Source organism: Trachinotus anak, unplaced genomic scaffold, assembly GCF_046630095.1.
Source record: "Trachinotus anak isolate AG129_WGS33_773 ecotype Australia unplaced genomic scaffold, CSIRO_AGI_Tana_v1 ptg000004l, whole genome shotgun sequence".
Classification (NCBI taxonomy): domain Eukaryota; kingdom Metazoa; phylum Chordata; class Actinopteri; order Carangiformes; family Carangidae; genus Trachinotus; species Trachinotus anak.
Genome location: NW_027273855.1, coordinates 4,921,309 through 4,946,724, shown reverse-complemented (window position 1 = coordinate 4,946,724; position 25,416 = coordinate 4,921,309). Strand labels below are relative to the sequence as shown.

Genomic DNA, 25,416 nt, shown 5'->3' with positions numbered 1-25,416 from the left:
GTGTTGCAAGAATCAATATTTCAGCATTTGTGGCATTCAACATGTAAACAGCACAACTGTTAACAACTTTACTGACCCATGATGATAAAGGTAATAAGAGTGATAAGAGAGTCAACATTTCTTTCTTGTCCCTGTTGCCTGCAGATCCAGATATTCGATACTGTGTGTTGGCATCTCTTGATGAGCGTTTTGATGCTCACCTTGCCCAGGCTGAGAACTTGCAGGCGCTGTTTGTTGCACTGAACGATGAGGTGTTTGAGATCAGAGAGCTGGCCATCTGCACAATTGGACGCCTCAGCAGCATGAACCCTGCCTTTGTCATGCCCTTCCTACGCAAGATGCTCATCCAGGTAGGAGAGGCACAACGGGTGGCACACTTTATAGTTGTTTAATGGGTAATTGTTTTAAAGGTCCTGTATAGATTTTTTTGACACAATAAGAGGGAGTTTGGTGTTTAATTGTTGAACTGAAAACACTGAAACCACCTCACGAATCTTCTTATTGGCACTTTTTTAAAGTTTTTGCCTGCCTTCAACATTAAATTCAAGGGTTTCTCGAATAGTTGAAATCATGAAAACATTCTTGGACTTTTTTAAAATTAATAAATGAACATGGATTCAAGTTTGGTTATTGTATTTCAACAAATGTATAATATGCTAAATCAAAGTATTTAGATATGTAAATATGTATATTTAGATACATATTTGCCATGCTTGAAAAATCACTTGTTTTCTGTTGTTTCAGTTAGATACCTACAGAGGGCAGAATAGGCCATGGTATTATGCACAGCTTAAAAATCCAAAGTATTCCAACATAAGGCCAAGTATAAGACCAAGGTTTCTTTTTTGGTGGTTTTAGGGAGTTACAACACAGACACAGCTCCTATTACACGATTATGTACACTATGAATGTAAGATCATTAAGATTTAATAAACTATAGATAGTCAGGGGTGTGTTCTGCTTAACTCTGTTTTGAATTTTGTCACAGATCTTGACGGAGTTGGAGCACAGTGGTGTCGGCAGGAACAAAGAGCAGAGTGCTCGTATGCTTGGCCATCTGGTCTCCAATGCCCCCCGCCTCATACGGCCATATATGGAGCCCATCCTCAAGGTACAACTCTGTTAGTTCTTCATTGTAAAGGTGTTTGAATGTAAAAATTCATACACCCATACACCTCCACAATGCTCCTCTCAGGCTGTTACCAGGCTGTTACTCCTCTCAGCTAACAGCCTGAGAGGATCATGTGTACTCAGTATACTCTCCCTGAACCAGTAAAAGCTTAAGTCCATTACAACGTCATTTCCTTGAGTTCTTCAGACACATCATTTTTCTGATTGTGAAACCTAAGGGCAGCACTGAGGTCCAGTGGGTTAAGTGACTCCTTTACCTTTTTACTTTTACAGGCTCTTATCCTCAAGCTGAAAGACCCAGATCCCAACCCTGGAGTAGTCATTAGTGTCCTTGCAACCATTGGCGAGTTGGCTCAGGTAAGAATTGACATTTAAATTCCATGATGTTTTGTGAGGACAGTATTAACATATATATTTCACATTGACTTTACAGTTGCTGCTGATTTAAATGGATTAAACCTGAGAATTGGTTACCCTGGGCACATCATTGCTTTGTTTGAGTCTCAATGCAAAATATCTGAGATTGTCTTTCTCTCAAAGTAGAGGTTAGAGCCCTACCCATGGATGTGTGCCTTGCTCCACTCTGTCCAGGTGGTGCGATGGTCCTCACAGAGGCGTCAGGAAAGCACAGTTAAAGGCAGGCAATCCCAGCAGTTCAGAGAGAGTGCTGGAGATGCTCAGGTAGACCAAGTGTTGACAGGTGGCTCAGTGCAGGAAGACGCAGAAGCCCAGCAGTTCACGAACCAACAGGGGAAGACACAAGAAAATGTAGGAAATATAGATGAAGGACATTAAATGCAATGTCAACTTGCCAGCTTTGTAATGAAAGATCTACACAAACCTCTTTGTGTAGAATAAAAAAAAGTGATTTTGGTAACTGCTGGTGGTTGTATCAAAGTAAACACTAGTCAATATTTCAGACAGAAAAACATTCCTCTACCCTGATAAATCTGACCCAGGGACACTCAGAGGAATGGACTGAAAGCAATACAGAGACGGCTCAGATTTTCAAACAACAAGTTTCCTTCAGAATAATTTGATGAATTGTTTAATAACATCAAAATTCTACACATAAGGGGTATTGATTGATAGGGTCATATTAAACAGGATCACTCGTCATTTTAATGTAAAACAGTGCACAAAGCAATTATTCAGTCCCTTTTCGATTTTTGAAGATCCTATTGACAGAAAATTGGACAGATAATGAGATTTCCACACTTTTGATTGGTTCTATGCCTGCTCTGCCAGGTGAGTGGCCTCGAGATGAGGAAGTGGATGGATGAACTTTTTCCAATCATCATGGACATGCTGCAAGACTCCTCCTCATTGGCCAAACGGCAGGTATGTGAAGAAAATGACTGTCAGATTCATCTGGTTCTATTTTTTTTTTTTCTCATCTCTTCTCAGCACTACTCCGGGTTCTGAAAAATATTTATTTCTTAGTTACAGTCAATACACATGTACTTCAGTAAACAGAGCAGGATATGATTTCTGGGAACATTTTAAGATATTCACAAAGCATTTTGAGAACATTGTGCTGCTGGAATTTCCCGTTTAAACAGAGTTGTGGGCCAGGAGTTAACAAAAGGAAGGGTCAAAGTATTGCAGTATTAGCCCTGCTGTATTACAATGGCAAATAAGGGACTTTTGAAATGTTGGCAGGTGCAGGCAAACAGGATTGAAGGTTGTAATTTTCATTTAGACTTGTAATACAGAATAAGATTAACCGCAAGAATGTGATGAAATCAAAATATAATTACTTTTGTAAAGTTGTTTGTTTAATATTTATTTGTTTCATTACAAGGATGTAAAGAAGCAATGTGAAGAAAAGTTATTACTAAATGTTGCGAGTCATGCCATCAATGGCTTAGATCAAAGAGAATCTACCTCTGATTTTCCACCAGGTGGCGCTGTGGACACTGGGCCAGCAGGTTGCCAGTACTGGCTACGTGGTGGAGCCTTACCGCAAGTACCCTTCCCTTCTGGAGGTGCTGCTCAACTTCCTCAAGACGGAACAAAACCAGGGGATCAGGAGAGAGGTATGCACGGGTGCCTCTGTCTTGGCTCCGAACCCTTCGTTTTCCCCACAGTTGTCTTAGCAGCAGTGTGAACCCAACTCTGTTGCTCACAGTGACTCAGTATGAGGCTAGAAACCTTAACCTGTCAACATACAGCAAACACATAAAGGTCTGTTTAAATGTATTGACTTTTATCAGTGAATTATAATCACATGAATACATACAGTATGAGGCTATGCACATTTTCCATATTTAAACGCAGTTATATGGAACTTTTTCCAAGGTCTTGAGCTGTGATGTAAGTGATAATTGTCATAATTTCTTCTCTTGCCCGTTTCATTATGTGAGGCTCTGAAAGTGACTTGCAGTGTGCTGTATGGCAAATGGTTGGTGGCCCTGGTCTCCACTATTGAACAGATCTGAAATCCTGTTGGGCTATTTATCCAATGGCAGTTGTGAGCCCACTGTAGGTTTACTGTTTACTTGGTGTCATAGCCTGCAGTATCACTTTAAACTGACTTAATTAATGAAGGAATATCCCACTAAATCTGTCTTTGAAGCATTAAATACTTGCCTCTTGTTTGCCTGAGAGATGGCTCTGCTTACTGTTTACTCAGGTCAGCCTGGATTTACAGCACTTAATTCCGATTCTAGTGGGCACAGAAAAAAGTGTTGTAACATCCAGAGATGCTTCTCAAACCACTCATGCCACACACTCCACATCTCTGTTGCTTATGTTTTGATTTAGTTTTCATTGTGATGCAAATAATCGTCACTTTGCCAATAAGTGGATAAATATGCTGCTCTCACAGAGCCTCAGAGGTGTAAATACACAATGGCAACTTTGTAACTGTTTAAAAAAAACAAACTGATAAATCTTATTTTTTTAAATGGTAAATGTTCTGCACTTATGGTACTTTTCTAATCTTATCAACCACTCAAAGCGCTTTACAATGGAAGCCACATTCAACCTTTCACACACACATTTGTCCATCACATACATATATATACTGATGGAACAGCCATTAGGGGCAATTTGGGGTTCAGTATCTTGCCCAAGGACACTTCAACATACAGACTGGAGGAGCCGGGGATCGAACCACTGACCTTCAGATTAGTGGACGATCTGCCTGTGAATGCTTAAACCGTGATTGTGCAAATTATTCTAAACATTAGACACATCAAAGTCAAGTGCAAGAGTCTGGTTGAGATTGCTAACTGTGTGTGTGCTGTGTATCTCCCAACAGGCCATCCGTGTTCTGGGTCTTCTCGGAGCTCTAGACCCCTACAAGCACAAGGTGAACATCGGGATGATTGACCAGTCACGAGATGCCTCCGCCGTCAGTCTCTCTGAATCCAAGTCCAGTCAGGACTCAGGTATGCTTGTGATCACCATTACTCATCAGTTTTAGAAAAAATTTGGTTGTGCTGTTTCACCAAGAGTCAGACTAAGGAATAGTTTAACTTTTTATTTGTTTTTTATTAAATTCTTAGTGCAACAGATGGAAAGTCTTGCTATGTGAGACCTTGAGGTTGTTGCTGTGATTTTTGTGGCTGCGTGCACTTGAAGAACAGTATTGTATAGAGATTGTATATAGAGGACTTGTTGTGGCCCTAGACTACTAACAATCACTATAATGGAATTTTTTTTAAACAGTCCAGCCCAGACAGTAACACACTTGATGGACGGTGAGGTAACTTATTGGAACAAACAACTTCACTTTTAAAGGTCACAAAACTTATGAAGTAGCAGTTGCCATTTTAGAAGATTTATCAAATGTAAATGTCATTCAGAAAAGGCATCTGAGATGTAAAACAAGACATTTGCATTTGGTCCTAATTTGCTGCATCAATTATTCTGTAACATTTGGACTGATAATGTTCCTGTGTTTTTTTGTTACGCTGTCAAGGACTGAGTGACACAATGCAGCTAATGTGTACAGATTATGATATTTTCTACTGCAGCTGTCCATAGTGATATAAGATGTTTTATGCATCAATGAAGTAAACAATATTTAACTGTGGAAAATCAAGTTTAAATATCAGTCCAGAGTGTGATCGCATGTGCACACACAGAATTCCCTCAGTTAGTTGCAAGACTGTACTCAGGAAAGAGCTGTGAGTTAGACACACCTTTGAAATCTTGAGCAGAGTTTTCCTTTGGTCTGAATATGATTACTCAAGAGAGGAACTGAATACATCCTCAATTGTGTGACTTGTTGAATTTGGCTCCATAAAATAATGAAGTCCTTTCTGGCATTAACGTTTTTGGCTTGCTTGTTTTACATTTTATATATCTACAGTTCATTATGAATAATGTATGGAGAAATTATAGATCTGTGCACTCAAAACAAAACACAATTTTAAGAGGTCTTGTCCCTGCATTTGAAAAGTCATGAGCAACAATGGCTTTGGGTTTTGTCATTTGTGTGAACCTTCATTGTTTGGGATTTAATATTTAGTTTTTGTCTGTTCAGCCCCCAACTAAATCTCAGAATGAGGCAGATTAATTGGATATTTAAAAAAAATCATTTTCCTGTTCCTAACTATCGGCCTTGAAAATCCACTACTGGTCGAACTCTACTGGAGACATTTAATTTAAAGGGACAGAATTTAGGCAGACTTAAATCCTGTGTTTTTATAGACTGATTGTAAACGACTCCATCACTCTCTTTATTTGGGAGAATTGATTAGTGATACACTCCATATACACTTTAATGTACAACCATATCAGCTGAATCATTCATCATCCTATTGCTATCAAAGTCTGTTTGGTCTAATATGTTTGTCACAAACCATCAGAACAAAGCATGAAACCTTGGCTCTGTTTGTATGGAAAGATACGTTCATGTCGAAATACTATCATTACTTAGTTAATACCAGGTTGTACATCTGGGTCATATTCTTTCCCATCAGTCTTCCTGCTGTGCTCACTTTCAACCCACTACATTAACTGTTACATACCAATGTCTAAAAACACTGAATTCAGGTAGATATGGTTTTTGACGTAGGAAAGGGTATCAATAAGATGTGGTAACAGTCTTAAGATAGGCGCCAAAGAGGCTACATCTTTACTTCCCACAGCATCAAAGAAATAACAATGTGATGATTTTTGGAGCGAAACTAGTTGTTGGGTAGAAAAACCCACTGGTCATCCTGACAATGGCCATTATAGAAATATTTGGATTCATCCTCTGTTGACTGTGTAACCATAGTAATATATAATTTATATATATATAAAACCCTATTTTTTAGAGAGGTTTTTACATACCTTACCATGGATGGAACATTTAAGCGAACTGTAACACATAATGAAAAGTGTTAGTGCCACAAAGGCTGCCATCCTCTGGAGATCTTGAATGTTCAGAATGATGACAATAAAATGGTCATCTGTCTTTATTCATATGGATTGTGTATGAAAAATGCAGGTCTCCACTTGTCTGATCCAGTCACACGTCTCAGTATGTGACCTTGGACAATATGGTAATGGTTTTACCAGTTTGTTCTCCGACTAAATGGACTGTGACCAGGATTGGAGGCTGTGTATCTGTTGGCAGATTTGTCAGGGTCAGTGTCTGGAACACTAGCATCTTTGACAGCATGTGTTTTGTTATGTGGGAGGTCATCAGCTGGGCCCTCACCTGACATCAAACAAGACCAATCCCGTGACTACAGAATGTCAGGGTCATAAAACTGTTGAAATGATGTGTATTCCTTCCTGGTAGGTTGCTGTTCTTACAGCTGTTATTGTGGCGAGGAAAAATTTCAGTTTTTTTCCAACACAGCTGAAGTCTGAATTACTAGAGTACTGCTGCCTCACTTAGCTACACTGGTGCCTGTTTGTGGGTTGTAAAGATACAGATTGTAGCCATCTATCACCATCATTAATCTAGACTTGGTGAAGGCTGGAATAAAATATCCAACACAGAAGCAACCTTCTTTTACCTATAGGCTCTGTGCCAATCTGTATGTCTACAGGCCAGAGTGTGAAGAGAGACAGCTGGAGCAGCTGAAACTGTACTCCTGCAGAAGGCCAGTGAAATGCTGGATACCAGACGTGTGTATTCTCAGATGCCTTGTAAAACTCAGTAGCCCTGCATAGACAAATGGGCAGACTGACCCCATTTGCATTGTCTGTCATGGAAAACATTTATTTAAAAATAAAATTTGCATTATAAATGTTAGAAAGACCACCACTGTTGCTTGGTTTATTTTAAGAAATACAAGTAAGAAATTATGCTCTGTAAATTCTGGGGATGACTGCCAAAACCCTCATGTGGCTCCTTAGATTCTCCAGTACTTGAAGTGATTCTGAAATGGTGCGTTACAGATGGCAGCAATATCTTACATTTTAGGGTAAAAGTGAGATTTATCAAGTGCTCAGGCCAGTAGCATTATTTAAAATGAAATAAGGGGGTTGTGTTTGTGTGGGTTTGTTGCTTCAGGTATGCATGAGAAGATGGAGTATGATCCAGGAAGGCTGGATTGAGTTGTATATCTGAGCTGGAAGACTAATCAGCAATCTCACTGAACTGACTGAGGGGGCTTCAGACTGTGATTAATGTAAATTTTGTGTAGCATAGAATCTCACTCTGTCGGCCTATCCATTGGGGACCTTAGGGTTGTTGCTGTGATTTTTTTGTGTGTCTGTGTGAACCTGATGAACAGTATTATAATACGTTTGCATATACAGGACTTGGTATTGTTGTGGCCTTGGACTACTTCCATTCAGCATGAATTTGTGATGATTCTTCAGTTGTAAGTGAACTACAAGGCAGAGGGAATTTTTTTTTCAGGAAAAGATGTTTCCACTCAGGCATAGAGCATATTCTGTATTTAGCCAATCAGATGCATTTTTATATTTTAGCAACTAGGGCTGCATAATTGATTGGAATATAATCATAATTGTAATATGGCCAAGTGCAATATCCAAATCACAGGAGCTGCTTTTTTTTTTTTTTTTTTTTTTTTTGATGAAGGTAAAATGTGTTATTAGCACCATAAGCGTTGTGGTGCTACAGAGATGCCCTGGCCTACAAATCATATTCTCCAGACTTAAGGGAACATGCCCCAACAAAAATCACATCATCATCATTTAATTTTTTTAAGAAAATTAAATGCAAAAACATTCATACCAACTGAAATCATGACTTGTATTGCAATTTCAATATCTGCTAAAGCTTTTTTTTTCTTTTTTTTTCTTTTTTTTTGCATATTGTTCAGCCCTAGAAGCATCAAATACAGGGTGTCTCTTTATAAATATAAACACTGCATAAATCTGGCAGCAGGTAGCTTTGATTAATGTAAATTTTGTGGAGCATGGTTACCTCATTTGTAATGTTAATGTACACCCTGTGCTCTGGTATGCAGCTGACTGAAAGTTATATAACTGTGTGAACTCATATCATTGTGCAGTACCTCATAATGCCAAAACAAGAATGAAAAGTAGCCCAAAAAAGAAACAGTACTATGTTTATGTTGGCAAACAAAGATATTTTTTCCATAATTGTTCTTGAGGTTTAAACAAGACCAAACTACTACGAAGCAACTTATATAAAAAAAAAAACATCCTTATTTGTTGGCCAGTGCTATAATGGAGGTTCATGCCAGAACTGACAAGCAGCCAGCAGCAACAAGCCAACAACATCAGCTCCCCTCTCCTATCAGCCTGTTATTGTTGTCAGAATTTATAGCCACTACCAGAAGCATTTTCCACTGTATTTAGTGTGTAGAGGAGGGGTTGATTTAGATGGTTAAAGGAGGGGGGGGGGTATGGGGGGTTGGGATGCCATAAATCACCATTGATATACTCAGACTTATACACTGGAGAATGATTGCCTGGCTAATAGTCTTGCAGAATCATGACAGCATAGCCGTCACTCCTACATATTCGCGAGGCTGATGAAGTTATTGCAGGAATTGGATTTGTAAACTATTCCTGATTCCTTCAAGCCTTAGCTCTTACTCTGAGGTTCTTTTACTGTGTATTCTGTGTTGTGCTTTTAGAGCCATCTTAGCTGGGCGCCCACTTCTAGGCAGAGTAGCCACAGAATAAATCAACTCAAGTTTGTCTGAGTGTAGACTGATGAATATCTAATGTCTTTGAGGTGACTCTGTAGCCCTTAATATCAACAATTCTTCATCATAAGTCATCTGAGATCTCTTTCCTGCCATGCATGGTTCACATTAGCACATACTTCTTGTGAATAGTAAACTCAAAATGTGTTTATTATAAGTCAAAGTATAACTAACTTACACCTCCAACCTTGTTCCATTGACTTGACTCCAGGTTTGTCAACTCCTGACTCCAGTTGGTTTTTATTCACATGCTTTTAGATCATTAGCTGAGGGGTTCATATATTTTTCCAACCAACACTGTGAGTATTTCACTGGTGTTTTCAATATGGATGAGAATGATTTGTGTCTTACTAGTTAAAACAGATTGTGTTTGTTCATAATTGTAGATTAGATCTGACCACATTTTAGGAAAGGTTCATACATTAATGGGAATCATTTCAAAGGGTTCACTTAACTTCTTTTGCCACTGTACATTTGGACAGTTGAGTAGAATGCAATGAGCACTGTTGTCTTACTTTTGAAGATGTAGCGTTTGAAGGACTGAAAGCTAATGGGCTAAGGGAGCACTTGAGCTCTTATGTTACCACCATAAAGCTTTCCTCTGATAATTGACAAAGTAGCAAGTACCTGGCTGGAAGTACCAGTGGCATTCTCATTGGTTTAGTGCAATATATATAATGATTTCTTCTTCAAGAGTGTGAAACTTTGCAGGTGTTGCATGATTAGTTAGTAGCAAAAACCAAAGTGAATCCTCTGTTTTCTGTTCATCCCAGCGGACTACAGCACCAGTGAGATGCTTGTGAACATGGGCAACCTACCCCTGGATGAGTTTTACCCGGCTGTGGCAATCGTCACTCTGATGCGCATCCTGAGAGACCCTTCACTTTCTAACCACCACACTATGGTGGTCCAGGCTGTCACCTTCATCTTTAAGTCTCTTGGCCTCAAGTGTGTCCAGTTCCTTCCCCAGGTCATGCCCACTTTCCTCAATGTCATCCGGGTCTGTGATGCCAGTATCCGAGAGGTAGGTAGCACTACAGAATTAGTGGGACAAAGCTGTCTGTTGATTTGTTGTCTGTTTACCACTGGTTAATATTCAGTCATTCACAAAGCAGGTCTCTTACCCTCTTTGCTGTCTGTGCTCTTGTTGTCTTCCAGTTCCTCTTCCAGCAGATGGGAATGGTGGTGTGCTTTGTGAAGATCCACATCCGCCCCTACATGGATGACATCTTCACCCTCATCAGAGTGAGTGACTGTGTCAATACCACCCCCACCAACTCCCTAAACACTGATCATCCAGCCCCTCTTATTTTCTTATGAGTCAGGCAAACATCTGCAAACTCTTAATTGCACTCAATTGTGCTCTCTACTTTCCTCATTAGGAGTAATGTGTTCAACGCCCCTGGATGAAAGTCTTACTTAATGTCACACAGCAATACACATCATGTGTGCTGTGGGACTAATCCAGATTAAAGAGGCTGTGTGACTGGGAGAATGAGAAAATCATGTTAGTTATATTTGGACAATATACTTTTTGTTCCCTTTTAGTGTTTCCGAATTTGTTAAGAATTGTACTTTCTAGCTGCAGTGCGAGGACCAGCTCTGATGTACATTTCCACTCACACCCAATTCATTTCTAAGAAAAAAACTGGTAATGACTCTGACATTCACTCTTATCACATGATGTGATGGAAATGCTAGAGCCATAGCCCCTGTGCTTTCACAAACAAGCTTGTCTGGCACACAATAATATAGCAATGCACAAGCTATCAAATGACTGTCCTTCTATCAGAATTTAGGAACGCTGTTAACCGGCACCTTTGCAATGGCGGTAACTCCTTCTGGAGAAAAGTCATTGAGAGAACTGGACCAATGTGCCTCAGGTCCCTCTGAGTTAATAAATGGCGAGTGAAACAAAGAATCTATTCAGTTTTTCTCCAGCTCAGTTCCCGCATCCAGATGAGGGGCTGGAATAGCCATTCAGGATGTACACTCACTTGCACTCTAGTCAGCTGCCACAGGGAGGGAAAGCAGGAAGTTGGGGGCTGCTCAAGACCTCTGGTCACTGACAAAACACCTCCGCCAGATCTCACAGCTGAGGCCCATTGACTGATTGACGTATTGCGTGACTTCAAGTCCTCCACCTTAACTCCTTTGTTATTATCGCCAATGTACACAGTGGCCATGCCTACATTTTCCAAAACGGTGTCATAAGCCACGCAGAGACGTGATGTCAGTCCCAGTTGACAGGAAATTGTCTCCATTCCTCGCTATCTAGGATTAAACTGCTCTCTTTCTCTCTGCCTCCAGCTCGTGAATGATTTGTATTTCCATAGGGAAATCTCACTAAATGTCTCTCTCACACTCACCTCATTGATGGGAACACATTTTGACCCAATTCCTCAGACCAGCAGAAACCCTCAGCACTTTATCAGAGCAAGGTGGATGAGGTAGTGCTTTGGCTAAGTGCTTTGGACGTACCCTCTGAATACTGTAAAAGTTTATATTCAGAAATTGGACTTGCATTCATTTAGGTCACTCATATTTAGGCCAGGCATGTCTGTGTATTAGCTTAGCAAGTATTCATTTTGTGCATTTTTTAGATCAGGCTCCATATTTCTGGAGGCTCTGCATAGACTGACCTGTGAATATTATTTATATTATTATTTAACTGTTGTTGTTTAGTGAGGTGGACTTTTTTTTTTTTTTTAATCATCAAATATTATTTGAGCTGGAAAACTGAAACCTAGCATTAGGTTAGTGGGAATGTGGATAATCATGATCTGAACTTCTGTACATTTGACTCATAGTATTGTAATCCACTTGTGTGCTATAGAAAGCCAGCACAGAGGTTCTTAGTTCATCAATATTGGAAAAAATACTCCATCTGATGTTGTTCTAATTAATAACATAATATGTTCTGCGCTGTAGGAGTACTGGACGCCAAACAACCCCATGCAGAACACCATCATCCTTCTGATCGAGCAGATTGTGGTGGCACTGGGTGGAGAGTTCAAGCTCTATCTGCCTCAGCTTATCCCACACATGTTGCGTGTCTTCATGCATGACAACAGCACCGGGCGCAGTGTTACCATCAAGGTGAGTGAAAGGTGGTGTAGTTCAGATGAAGAAATCTCCAGTCCTGCTGTGTAATTTTTGCCTCACACCAGGCTAAAGTAACGTCCATAAACTTCCTACAGTCTGTGATTGAAGTGAACACCAACAGGAAGAGAACGGAATGATCCACAGGGCCTTTATTGGACAAAATGATACAGGATAGCAACTAATAGCAAGTCTTAATTATTTTATACTGCTCCTAAAGGTTTGCTTAGCAGTTAAACATGCTTTTTATATTGATAATGGACAGAGAGATAAATGTTTGTGTAAATTTATTTTCACACAAACAAGATATTTATATCATCACAAAAATGAGTGAGAGTGAGCCTTCAATTTTGACACATTTTAGTTTAACATGTCAGTTACAAATGAGAACACATTTCAGTGAGTTGCATTGAAATTCAATTATTGCAGCAGGAAAACTTTACACAATTAATCAGAATAGAAGAAGGATAGAAGGAACATAAACATAAAAACTGAACTGAAAAATGAAAAATGAAAACAATAAAGACACAACAAATGGAGAAGTTGCAGAGATGAATCCAGAAAGGCTGAAATTGAAATTGTGGTCACAGAGCTGGAACAGCTTGGACAAAGTGCTCTCAGAGCTCTCAGCAGAGCCATAACAAATAAAAAAATATTGCTTGGAAACGGGTTCATGCTGCCGTGAATGCTTACTCAGCAGAGTGCAGAGCTGCACCAGAAATAAAAATAAAACTGACTCATTTGAACATACTTGAAATAAAAAGAGACCAAACTGCCTGCTGTTGCACCATGCCCATTATCATCATCAGAGAGACCCCAGTGTGTACTTTTAATAATGCATTCACATTGTGGTCATTCTCTTAATGTTGTCTTCCATATAATTTAGATCTCTCTTTCTAATTGATGAAGTTGGCAATTGCTCAGTCTTGCCTAAATATGTTTGATAATTATTTGTATCAACCAGTAAATAGCTAAGCATCTATTTTATCTATCTAGTCAATAAAAGCAGAGACTGTCAGAGTCTCCTTATACTTTTTTCTTCACTGTTTGCAAATCTGGTGGATTATATCAGTTCTTCCTCTATTTTGTGTATAGTATTTTTAATATACAACTTTCTTTGTTGAACTCAAAATGCTGTGTGTATTACCCAATTGATATTCCCTTGAAAAAAATGGAGGTTTTCTAAATGTGTCCCATGTTTACATCAGATTGCAGCAGGGAGGATGAGGTTTGAGAACTGTTGATGCAGAAACCTGATGAGTCACAGTCAAAGTAAAAAGGTTGATGGAATGATCTTAGTATGTTGTGGCAAATAGTTTAATTACCATAGTAATCTGATGTAACTGCTCAATTATCTAATTCTGTCAACAGAAAAGCAAGTTTGAATACTGACGTTTGAGATTTGAATGTGGCCTGTGTAGGGTTTGACCACTAGCAGCACTGTAGAGCAATGTTTTTATGAGTGTTCCTGTATGAGGCGCGGGCAGGTGGGCTGCATGACACACATTCCTGCAGACAGTGTAATGTTATTTCACTAATCAGCAGTTTGTGGTGGTAATGCTCCAAGCAATTCACCAGTAAAGGCAAGAAAAAAGGTGACTGCCTACTAGGATCTTTAACCTGGATATAAACAGTGCAGTTTCTAATGCTTTGAGGACACGTTCGGCCTCAAGGATGTTTCAGTGAGTAACACTGAATTTAAACACCATTTAAATCCAAGTTCTTGACATGGTACCTTTTAAATACTAATGTAACAATTTATTTCTGTGGAACAGGGTGAGACATTCAATCCTAGTTGTGTTTTGACCTGCCTCCGGTGCTTTGTGCAGAGTTGAGTCTAATTGAACTGTGACACACACAGTTGTGAGACTCTACCCAATATCCAGCTGGTCTGAGAAATAGGGTGCCATTGACCTCTCATTCAGCAAGTATTGTTTGTGCAGCAATAATACAAACAGCAGAGAAGAAGGGAGCTGTTTGGCTCCAGTGGGTGCCGGGTGGTGACAGAGGTTAATGACTTAAATGTTTGATAAAATGCTGCTATGAGCATACTACCAATGATAGCTGCTGTATACTAGTTCATGTGTAAAGCCCAAGGTGCATTATTTCCTGCTTTTAGCCACGCCACATAAAATAAATTTTGCCAGGCGGATTCAGTCTGACTGAGCCTCAAGAATTCTCCAAACAAGACAAACCCTGATCAAGATGTAAAGGAAAGGGTAACACACACTTAGACAACTAGTTCTTGTAGTTGCTATCTACAGCTGTAACATGTTGAGTCCTTACTAGAATATGGATAACTGAACAAGAAATATCTTTACAGAAGTATGTGGTAGCTGTAAAAGAGAGGAGTTAAGTTTAGTGCCCATAATTAATAATGGCAATAAAACGGTCATATACGTCACAGTATAACATGACCCCAAACAATGTGTTACATAACAGATTTTTTTTTAGGTCAGAGTTTACCACTCATCTCAGTTTGACTAATGACAGCTGTACTGATTCATGGAGAAAAATTGATACATTGTGTGCCATAAATCTGGTGGAGAAACTGCACTAATGAGATTGAAAAGATCAAATGTCACATTCCAGTTGTTGTTTGAGGATATAACTTCATTTTCTACCAGTGCCAAGATGAGTAAGTGTTTAAAAACTACTCACATCACTCCACACTCTTTGAGGAAGCACAGGAGCTTAGCCCACGTTTAACTTAATGTGGCACTGTTTTCTGTTCGTGGTTTCCGACAACATCCATCAAGACCATTCAGGTCTAAGCTGTTCACTTGTAACACAGCAGCTCAAAGACAGTATAGACCTGTAGCTCACACAGTCTCCTGTTTCAGCAGCTGCTGCCAGTAGTTGTCAGGGTTTTCCCTTTAACCCTAAATCATGGTTTGGGTGAAGACCACAAAGGCAGAATCATAAGGAGCACGGTCATCTAGTGCCTTCTCCTCTGGTGCAGTTTTGCCTCAGTCTGAAGTATTAGATAACCCAGCAGCCCACAGTCTGGATAGTCTATAACTGGGTCTGGAGCATAATCTTAAGCACAGGATGGGGGTCATGAAATGGGGGACCTGGGAATCGGGTTACCTTCTAGTCCTAAGTAGAAGAAAAGAAAAACATACTTCCATCATTTTATGGAGCTTTTTCTGTCCAGCCACCAATACCCCACAGCACTCGCACACACACACACACACACACACACACACACACACACACACACACACACACACACACACACACACACACACACACACACACACACACACACACACACACACGTACACCTCCACCTCAGCTTCCTGCTGTCTCGCCGTGTGCAATTCAGACGTGGGGTTGGAGGTGCGGGGAAAGTGCAGAAGCAGTCATGGTGTGCGTTGGGGCCTGGGGTGGGTTTGTTGGCTGCAACATACGTCATCCTTTTAAGACCACCAAGACCAACACGCTGCTCACACATGCCCCACACAAGAAGGCTTGAACATTAGACCAAACTACAGAAACCTTATTTTTTTTATTTTTTGGGCATGTTGTGCCTTTATTTGATAGGATAGTAGAGAGTAACTGGAGAGGGACAGAGAGAGGGGGAATGACATGCCGCAAAGAGTCTTACAGGCGACTTCCCTGCTAAGAGCATTTGCGCTCATATGGTACGCACCCAAACCTCTCAGTTATTGGGTCGCCCAGAAACCTTCTGAAAAAACAACCACAAAGTTAAATTTTTATTTAAGATGTGTCATGGAGAGCTAGCTGGCTAGTTGGAAACAGCATTCAAAACTTTAGAACTATACATTCAGACTGTTGCGTCATGACAGCTCCAAAATGTCTGCACCAGAATCAGATTTGGTGTCACCCCATTAGAAATTACATGAAGAGTTTCCACAGTGCTCAGAAAAATTGTTGTGTGTGTTGTCCTTATTATATTGTCTAATCATGATGGGGGAGGGTCACACTCAATGACGAGAAGTCACCTTATGTACAGAAAACAAGTAGGCGGAACATTTTTTGCCATTCATCCTTAATCAGTGTCTTTACCACATTTGGAATTGAAACAAGAAGATATATGGGTAGTTGATAGATGTGCCTGTGCTCTCTAGCAATGAAACCATTAGAATATCATGAACCTTTGCACAGGAAACATGATCATAATATAAACTTCCATTTGTTTTCCATCTCAGTTGTGCTACTGATTTTAATCATCTTGATGACATAAATAAATGATACATACATTTAACTGGCAAGGACTAACATCAGACTCTCAGAGGAAAGTAATCATGTTAGTTAGGTTAGGTTGGGTTACCTACACTGTGTGTCTTAAAGCAATCTTACCAGTTCAACATGTCATTGGACTTCAGTTTTGTATAGTTGACCACACTGCGTTTCTCTTACGTTGTTAGCCTTGGATTGGGACAGCCCAAAATCACTTACTGTAACACTATACATCAGGGTTCAATATATATATGATATATAATGTTAGGGGTGATATGTGATTGCATATTGATAGGGAGATACCAGTGGGAATCAAACCAGGGACATCAAGATTACACAGAACATGTCACATAGTGTATTATATGACTGCAGGCCCAGCAGCCCGCTGCCATGTGTTTCAGTGTGGAGTTTTGTTTTTAAAATATGCTGTATTTGTGGCTCTGATGCACTTTGTATTCTATTTTATGGTCTGTGAGCTGTGTTATCTGGTTATTCATTCACTCATAGTAATGTAGAATTTTTGTGGAAAAGTTTAGGATGTGTGCCAGCACCTTGATGAAATAAAACACCACCCAGCTTCCTTTTTAGAATTCCTCAAGAAAACCATTTAGCCACAACAAGCTCATTAAAATGAACCGCTCATGTTAAGTATGTCGGACTGAGCAGTCTATGCTTCATTTTGCAGCTGCTGAACGCCATCCAGCTGTTTGGTGCCAACCTAGACGACTACCTCCACTTGCTGCTGCCTCCCATTGTCAAGCTGTTTGATGCGCCTGATGTGCCCCTGCAGGCCCGCAAGTCAGTACCGCACATGACCATCCCTGTGCTCATGTAGCTGTAGTTTCAGATTTAATGTTTAATATTTAAAATCCATTCTCACTGGAATCCTCAATAACTTAGATGTATTATGTCTTAAATCTGATTAATTGTCATAGACTTGCACCACAGAACTGGAAAAAATGAAACTACACTGTGATACTAGAAAGAAGAGCTGGATTCTATTGGTACAGTTATTTACAGCACAACAATTTTATGTGTGTTTTCTTTAATATAGAAGAAGCTTAGCTATATAGCTAGCAAATAACCTCAACCTTTCAAATACCTTCATCTTGATTTTAAAAATTCCTTCAGAGCAGGCCATGTCCCTGTTTGTCTCTGTGTCTTACTAATATTAACGTGAAACTGAGTGTCCTCTGCTTATCTGTTTTTCCTCTTTGTGGATCAGGGTTGCCTTGGAGACGCTTGACCGGCTGACAGAGTCCCTGGACTTCACAGACTACGCTTCACGCATTATCCACCCGATTGTTCGGACACTTGACAGCACGCCTGAACTGCGCTCCACCTCGATGGACACCCTGTCATCCCTTGTGTTCCAGTTGGGCAAGAAAGTAACTACAGCTGTCCCCAGGGCTCACTTTAGATATAGCTATTATTCAGCAGACTACTTCCAGTCTCCCTACTGCTGGCTTCACAAGAACAGCATTTCAGTAACCCCCCACCCACCCTGCACCCCAGTTTTTATTACTTCCTGCCAGACTGTTGATGTCATTGGCCATTTGACGGCGGGGGGTGGTGTTTATGAGAGTGGATGAGGTCACATTTACCCCCCCTCTTTCCTCCTGAACCTTCCCCTCCCATATCCCAAAACCATCCTATGGTTTTCAGGCCTAACCTCACCAGCCACCAGTCCACGTGCAGCCACGCCTGGCAACAAATGTACAGGGGAAGCTTTTGATCTGAGACTCATGGTGGTTAGATACAAATGTAGTGTACTCAGTTATTTGGCTCATGATGAGGGGAAACAGGCAGCAAGACTAAACCACATAAAGCCCACATACACCCTTTTATTTACTCTGCTTCCCTTCCCTCTTATTTTCAGTACCAGATCTTCATTCCCATGGTGAACAAAGTGATGCTGAAACACCGGATCAACCACCAGCGTTATGACATACTCATATGTCGCATTGTTAAGGTCAGTCCCCCTTAATATATCCAGCTTTTCTCAAATACTTCGTAAACCAATTGATACTTGATAATTGACTTGATACATTTCTAACTTCTCCTGAATGTCTCCTGAATTCATGAGCATCTGTTCATTATTCTTTGACTCTTGCTGAGTCAAGTGCAAACATATTACTTCTTCATGACGCAGAGTAACAGCAATAGATTACATAATAATAAATAAACAACACTTTCTCTATGTGCAGTGAACCATAAGCAAGTCATTACCATGGTGTGTTTATCAACCGTTATCCCTCAGGAAGGAAATTCACTCCTACATTCACAAAGCGTGTTTTGATGCATGACTCAACAGTTAGTCTGTGTGTGGGCTGTGTGTGTGTGTGGCCTGTGTGTGTGTTTGTGGTCATAATAGGGCTACACTCTGGCAGAGGAGGAAGAGGACCCTCTAATCTTTCAACATCGCCAGCTTCGTGGTAACCAAGGTGATGCTCTGGTCAGCGGGCCAGTGGAGGCGGGGCCTATGAAGAAGCTTCATGTCAGCACTACGGCACTGCAGAAGGTCAGAAGGGACAATTTTATTGAGTTATTGATTCATATTTTCACAGCGAGTGGAAACACTCAAGAAGTCCAGTATTTATTTCACCTGCATAAGTTGTTGAATGAAGAGATTGTGTACTGTAAACACTCTGGTAAACAAGCCCATAGTTTATTTGTGGGGATGACATACAGACCAACAAACTAAACTGTGGACAAAATACAGGAAAAACCGGAACAAATGAGCGGAGGAACACAATGAATGCAGAGTCATTCATACAGGGAGCATGGGGGTCACTGAATGGTTTGATGAATATGAAAATGATGCAAATCATATGCCTATGACTGACCCTCACAGTCACCAGATCTCAGCCCAGTTGAATACCACTGGGAGACTGACGTGCAGACTGACACAGCACTCTCCACCAACATCATCAAAATACCAAATAAGGCAAACTTTTGGAAGAATGCTATTCCATTCTTTGGAGCATTTGATGACCAGTAACATTTTTTTTATCTTTGCATCTCAGCCAGATCATCCCACACACATTACCTGTGACACTCAGGTCTGGAGAAACTTGTTGCTCCCACGTAGTTCCCAGTGACTTGTGAAACTAATGACCTATGTCTCTTCGCAGGCTTGGGGTGCTGCCAGGAAGGTGTCCAAAGATGACTGGCTGGAGTGGCTGAGGCGCTTGAGTGTTGTCTTGCTCAAGGAGTCATCCTCTCCGGCCTTGAGATCATGCTGGTCACTGGCTCAGACTTACATCCCTCTTGCCAGGTACACCACTTCTGTCACAGTACCTTGAGCTCACCTCCTCCCCCTTCCTCTATTTTTTTTTCTTGTCTCATGTCTGTAATGCTCCACATTCGAGATAGACCACAGCAGCTAAAAATATTCACACACAGTGGCTTCAGAGAGGATATATTGTGTTGTAGATTTAATTTGGATAAAATGGACATTTTTTGCCCATTAATGTACACTGAGTAATCCATAATGACAAAGTGAAAACATCTTTTTAGAAAGTTGCTAATTTATTAAAAATAAAAACTCTCATTTACAAAAGTAAATAGGAATTAAACGGAAAGGAACTCTCTGCAGAGCTCTGCAATAAATTGTGGCAAGGCATGGAGTGTTTCCAGGAGCACAGTGGCCTCAATAATACTGAAGTAGAAATGGTTTTAAGAACCAGTAGGACTCTTCCTACAGTTAGCTGTCTGCTCAAACCGAGCAACTGGGTAAGACTGTGAGGCGACCTAGAACCCAACAGAACCTGTTGGAAAGATGACCATCTCAGCAGAGCTGCCTCAATCAGTCCTTTACGGTGGAGTGGCTTGATGGAAGCCATTTTGAATATAAGGCCTATGAGAGAGCCCACTCTGAGTTTACCAAGCAGCATTTAAAAGACAGTTCACAGATGCTACCCATCCAATCTAATGTAGCTTGAGAGATCTGCCAGTAGGAATGAGATAAACTACTAAAATGCAGGTGACATATCTGGGAAGAAAGGTGAAATTGCTGCAGAAGAAAACAAAACATGTTTTCACTTTGTCTTTATGGGTTATTAAGTGTAGATTGATCGGCAATTTATCCATTTGCAATTAGGTCTATAACACATTAGTGTGAGGTCTGAATGCTTTCTGTGAGGCCACTGTAATTCCTCATATTAATGCAGAGACATAACAGAATTTGAGGCTCTGTGTTTATACTTCGCGCCTCTAGTGGTTGGAAGGCTGAGGGCTTTGGACAGGCACCATTGAGCACAGCGGTGAAACACATAACTGTTGATGTGGAGCTCCTCAATGTGGAGCAGCTCAGTTACCAGCAGTACAAGACTGGTTGCGCTAGCTACTACTTTCCAGATGTGACTTTGTGTAACCGTAAATGTGAAGCAGATTGTTTCTGAAAAATACAATAAATGCTCTGTGATCAAAGCTATAAAACAACATTGTTATACAGTCATCCTTTTTACAAGCTATACAATAATCTTGCTACTGATTGATTTGCTGTCCTCTTAAATTCATTTAAAGCCTGCTCCCAAAAGAAATCAAAATTTTAATGTGTCACACATTGTGTGTCTTTTTGTTTTCATGCATAAATGCTGTTTCTGTGGCCCACAGGGATCTGTTCAACGCTGCCTTCCTGTCCTGTTGGTCTGAACTGAGTGAGGACCAGCAGGATGAACTCATCCGCAGCATTGAATTAGCTCTCACCTCCCAGGACATTGCTGAGGTCACACAGACTCTACTCAACCTGGCAGAGTTCATGGAGCACAGTGACAAGGTTAGCAGTGGACTGTAGTAGAGACATTAAACCACAGAATCACAGTGATACAGTTACAGTTGGCACACATCATGTTTTATTATGGTGCTTGCAGGTCTATATCTCAAGTTGTAATTTCGAAACTCAAGTGTATGATATTAGCTATTGTGTTTTAAAGGGCTAATAATTTGGCTTTACCTTTTTCATAGAATGTAATCTCTACAATCAGGGTTAGGCATTTTGTCGATAAAATATGACTTAACTATAATTTGTCAGTTTTTCAGCTTTTTATACAAACTGTCTCGCCCCTTTAAGGAACAAAATGTACATGCCTATTGAATGTGCATGACATTATATGGACTCTTTGATGTTGAAATACCATTTGAAAATAGGCTGTACTTAAATGTGTCTCCAGCTGGCAAAGCAGCAGCCTTCAGACCTCATGTGTTTCAATGTTGTCTTGACCCAGTTAATTTTATGTCTTCCCTTGTCATCAGCGCACCTTCACACTAGGTTGTGCATGAAAGTGTTCAATGTTTTGAATGTATGTATCTGCCAGAAAAGTCAAAGCAGACTTTATGACTGCAAGTAGCAGAACCTGTACAGTTTATCAGTAAATTAATCAGTGCAAGAAGAAGAGAAAACCACCCAAAAACCTAATTTCATATTTTGTGGAACCATCAATGCCACAAGTACAAAAACAATACAGTTGGGATACCTGCATTGTGGCATGAGCAACTGTGGTGTGTGCCACAGTGCAAGTGGTTTTCAGAGCAATGAAAACAGCACAGTAAAAGGCATTGTTTAAATGGATGTGGTGGTGTGGATTCAAAGTTTGCCCAACTTGCAATAGATCGGACCTCTCAACAGTTAATTAACAGGTCCAGTAAGAGGGGTGATCAGAAAACATTATGGCTACTAACATTTTGAAAAGAATTATATATTAGAAATAGCAGGTGTTGGAAGACTACTATAAGTTTGACAGAGAAAGCCTTTCAAGTGAGCACTTTGTCTCTAGTCTGCTGTTTGACCACATGTGTTGAGCTAATTAGTGACGATACTGTTACGTTTAGGGCAGAGACCGTCATGGTTGGGTCATAGTAATAATGAGTTTCAGCAGGGACCCCCTGCTGTGAGGCTGCAGGAGAAACACATAAAGTGTCCTCAGTGGAAAGAAGAGCATGAGATGCTTTCTGCAGACTTTCAGACATCTTTTTGCAATTAGTTACAAAGGCACAATAATACAAATCACTTAAATGCCTCATCAATCCACCTTATTCCAGTCACTCGCGAAATTTATAGTATACATTAAAATAAAAAGAGTCAGTCAGATATTAGCAGAATAAGGTCTGTTGAAGGCACAAACAGCACTTGCTGCCGATAGAGGACAGTAGAGGTCAAAAACAACAAACAAACAATGATGTGCATTCAGTTTTCATTTCATTTAGGAAAAAACTTAATACGATTTGTTTCCTCTTCCAGGGCCCTTTGCCTCTGAGAGATGATAATGGCATTGTGCTGCTTGGTGAGAGAGCTGCCAAGTGTCGTGCCTACGCCAAGGCTCTGCATTACAAAGAGCTGGAGTTTCAGAAAGGTCCTTCTCCTCTCATCCTGGAATCTCTTATCAGGTAAGAGGTCTGAAAAAGACTTTTTTTTTATGATAAGCAAGCAAAGTATGAGCAGTTGAACTCAGTCTTTCTGTTGTACAGAACTTGACCGAAAGCAGCAAAGCACAAGCTTTTTCTTGACATGAACTAAGCACACACACTCAATGGTCCACCAAACTTATTTTTTGGTTATCTAACAAATAATGTCTCGTAAACTTTGAGATTATAACATAATTCAGTGTCATTGGGAGGTAAGGTTCCTGATAATGTAGATTTCATTCTCATCCCAAAAACTAGGCTTGACAGTTACCTCTGTGATTAACAGTTATTGCATTAGAAGTTAAGACAAACATTAAATTACCCTCTCAGGCTCAATTTCTAATCTAATAAATACACAAAGAAATGATCTTATACAAATCCTTCTGTCCCATAACCCTTTGATATCTTCTGTCATCTTTTCCATCCCCTTTTCTCATCCTACTTTATTTCTGTGTTTTTGGCATGGCACGGAGAAATCTGTTTTCCAGGCATTTAATTGGACGCTTGCCTCCTTTTCATCTACGAGTGTCTGGACTTGTGTTTCTCAGGGGCCTGTTTTCAATTTCTCAGAAGCCTTGATGATGATGAATGATGGAAGCCGGCACTCTGGTGTTTTCAATATCCCCATCTGGTTCTCACCTCTCTAGGATTTCCCATAAAAGATCTAGAGGCTGATGTGCAAAAAGCACAATGTAAACCTGGCTCTACTAACTCGTACTGTATTAGAAAAAAATGTGTTCATAACTTATGCACACTTTTTGATGACGAGGCGGCATCGTCACTGGTATTTTAGTACCTGATGAGTCATAGTGTTTGTAGCTGAGTGTGATTATTTCAGGAATTGTTCCTTGTATTCTCTCATATGGATCTTCAGGGTATTAAAATTGAATAAGTGACGTACTCGTGCTAGTACAAACTTTATGAGTTGTAACTGGGATGAATAGTGTGTGATGGATTTTAAGAAAATCAGAAGAATTAGTTTGTGGCCTGATTATATTCTCAGGCCCTACAGCTTTGGAAAGAGTCAGTGAATTGGTCACATTTTCCGCATTAATATTTCGCACTGGCATTTAGTTTCATTAGGCAGTGTCTTTGTCACTTGTACTTGTGGAAATATAGTTGAATTTGTCAATATGTTGTAGAATTTAATGATGGGGGGTGAAATGTGTGTGAAAGGTGTTATGAAGGTCTGTTTGTGCCACAGGAGCTGGGCATTGTTGCATCTGGACCATGCATTAATGATAAATGTGTAGCCATATTGTCACCATGAACAATGGAAACGCTTGGAAATTGAATTTCTAAATTAAGTTGAGTGTGTTCAGATATATAGAGGGCTGTAAACTGTTGATCTCATTTTATGCTTACCTCCAGTGTGACTTTTGTGCATAATTTTATTTAACCTCTCAACTGCTTAAACGGAATCAATGTATGAGTTGAAGGGGGCGGACACACAAGCAAGAAAACATGTACAATGTAATGCAATCCAGTAGCACTGCAATGTACCTACGATGTTGTGCTCTTGTTATTACTGCATTAGAAGTGCGGTTTTTACCCTGTGTGAGAAAAATAACAGGTGGAACACCTCATACAATATACTGTAGTCCACCTTTAAGTATAATTACATAGGTCTATATGAATAGCAGGGAAAATAACATAATCCAGTGCAGTCGAACAACATCACAAAATGTAGCCTCCAAAATTAGAGGAAGAAAATTTAAACCATACAAACTTACAAAAGGTAGTATTTATTGCAGAGCCATTAGAGTGGATTGCAATTCCCTATAACATGGTGTCAGGATACTGGTTGTAAAACAAGGCCCAATTGCTAGATACACACTATAAATATAATGTTATTGCTCAGGCTAAAATAAGCTCATTAAAATATTTTGATACCCTTTTGGATTCCTTCAGTTTTCTGTATTAACTCACTAAAGTTTAACCTTCCTGAAAAATAATTCCACTTGCAGAAGTTATGTTTCCTAAAACGAGCCATGCTGGCTATTAGAACTGCCTCTATGGAGACATAAAGGTTTATGTCAGTAGTAAGGTACACTTCACTACTGACAGACCTCTAATAGTAGCATTTACACCCTCCACCACTGTTCAGGGTCTGCTTTTGTTGTTGGGGAGACAAGTGTGAATACTTTGAGCCATTGAAATAGAAAGACCTGGTCATTTGTCACTGTCCAACTGTCTTTTTTAAAGTGCCCTTTATTTCACTGTGGGTCTTTCTTTTAAAGGGAAGGAATAAATGCTCAGCTTTAATTAGATGTTTACCCTGACGAACTTGTCACCTTGTAAAAGGAAGAGAATCTGACTAAGCCTACCACTGAGCCTGTATAGGCAGTGCTCCCTGTCTGTAGGTATTTGAATGCTCGAAGGAATTCTGTTGGTTCAAAGCAAAATGGTGTTATTGTTTTCAAAGTAGTAAACCTGGAGGCATTTAACTCCATGGCAGAATGGAGTGTGTGTGTGG

At 40.1% G+C, this 25,416-nt stretch overlaps 1 protein-coding gene across 3 annotated transcripts in view; it reads left to right on the top strand.

The window, feature by feature from the left end:
• The window catches only part of mtor (mechanistic target of rapamycin kinase), a 90,600-nt gene that overhangs the window by 9,011 nt on the left and 56,173 nt on the right, over positions 1–25,416 (top strand). For 2 of the 3 annotated variants that reach the window (XM_071475405.1, XM_071475404.1), the window contains exons 13-29: positions 145–350; positions 989–1,111; positions 1,405–1,488; positions 1,723–1,899; positions 2,380–2,472; positions 3,036–3,170; positions 4,397–4,526; positions 10,001–10,251; positions 10,386–10,472; positions 12,159–12,326; positions 17,221–17,333; positions 17,761–17,923; positions 18,415–18,507; positions 18,910–19,056; positions 19,670–19,812; positions 21,153–21,315; positions 22,777–22,922. In XM_071475405.1, the coding sequence (XP_071331506.1) occupies positions 145–350; positions 989–1,111; positions 1,405–1,488; positions 1,723–1,899; positions 2,380–2,472; positions 3,036–3,170; positions 4,397–4,526; positions 10,001–10,251; positions 10,386–10,472; positions 12,159–12,326; positions 17,221–17,333; positions 17,761–17,923; positions 18,415–18,507; positions 18,910–19,056; positions 19,670–19,812; positions 21,153–21,315; positions 22,777–22,922 (2,422 nt within the window). The remainder of the gene's footprint in view (positions 1–144; positions 351–988; positions 1,112–1,404; positions 1,489–1,722; positions 1,900–2,379; positions 2,473–3,035; positions 3,171–4,396; positions 4,527–10,000; positions 10,252–10,385; positions 10,473–12,158; positions 12,327–17,220; positions 17,334–17,760; positions 17,924–18,414; positions 18,508–18,909; positions 19,057–19,669; positions 19,813–21,152; positions 21,316–22,776; positions 22,923–25,416) is intronic. The other variant, XM_071475406.1, reaches the window with a different exon arrangement.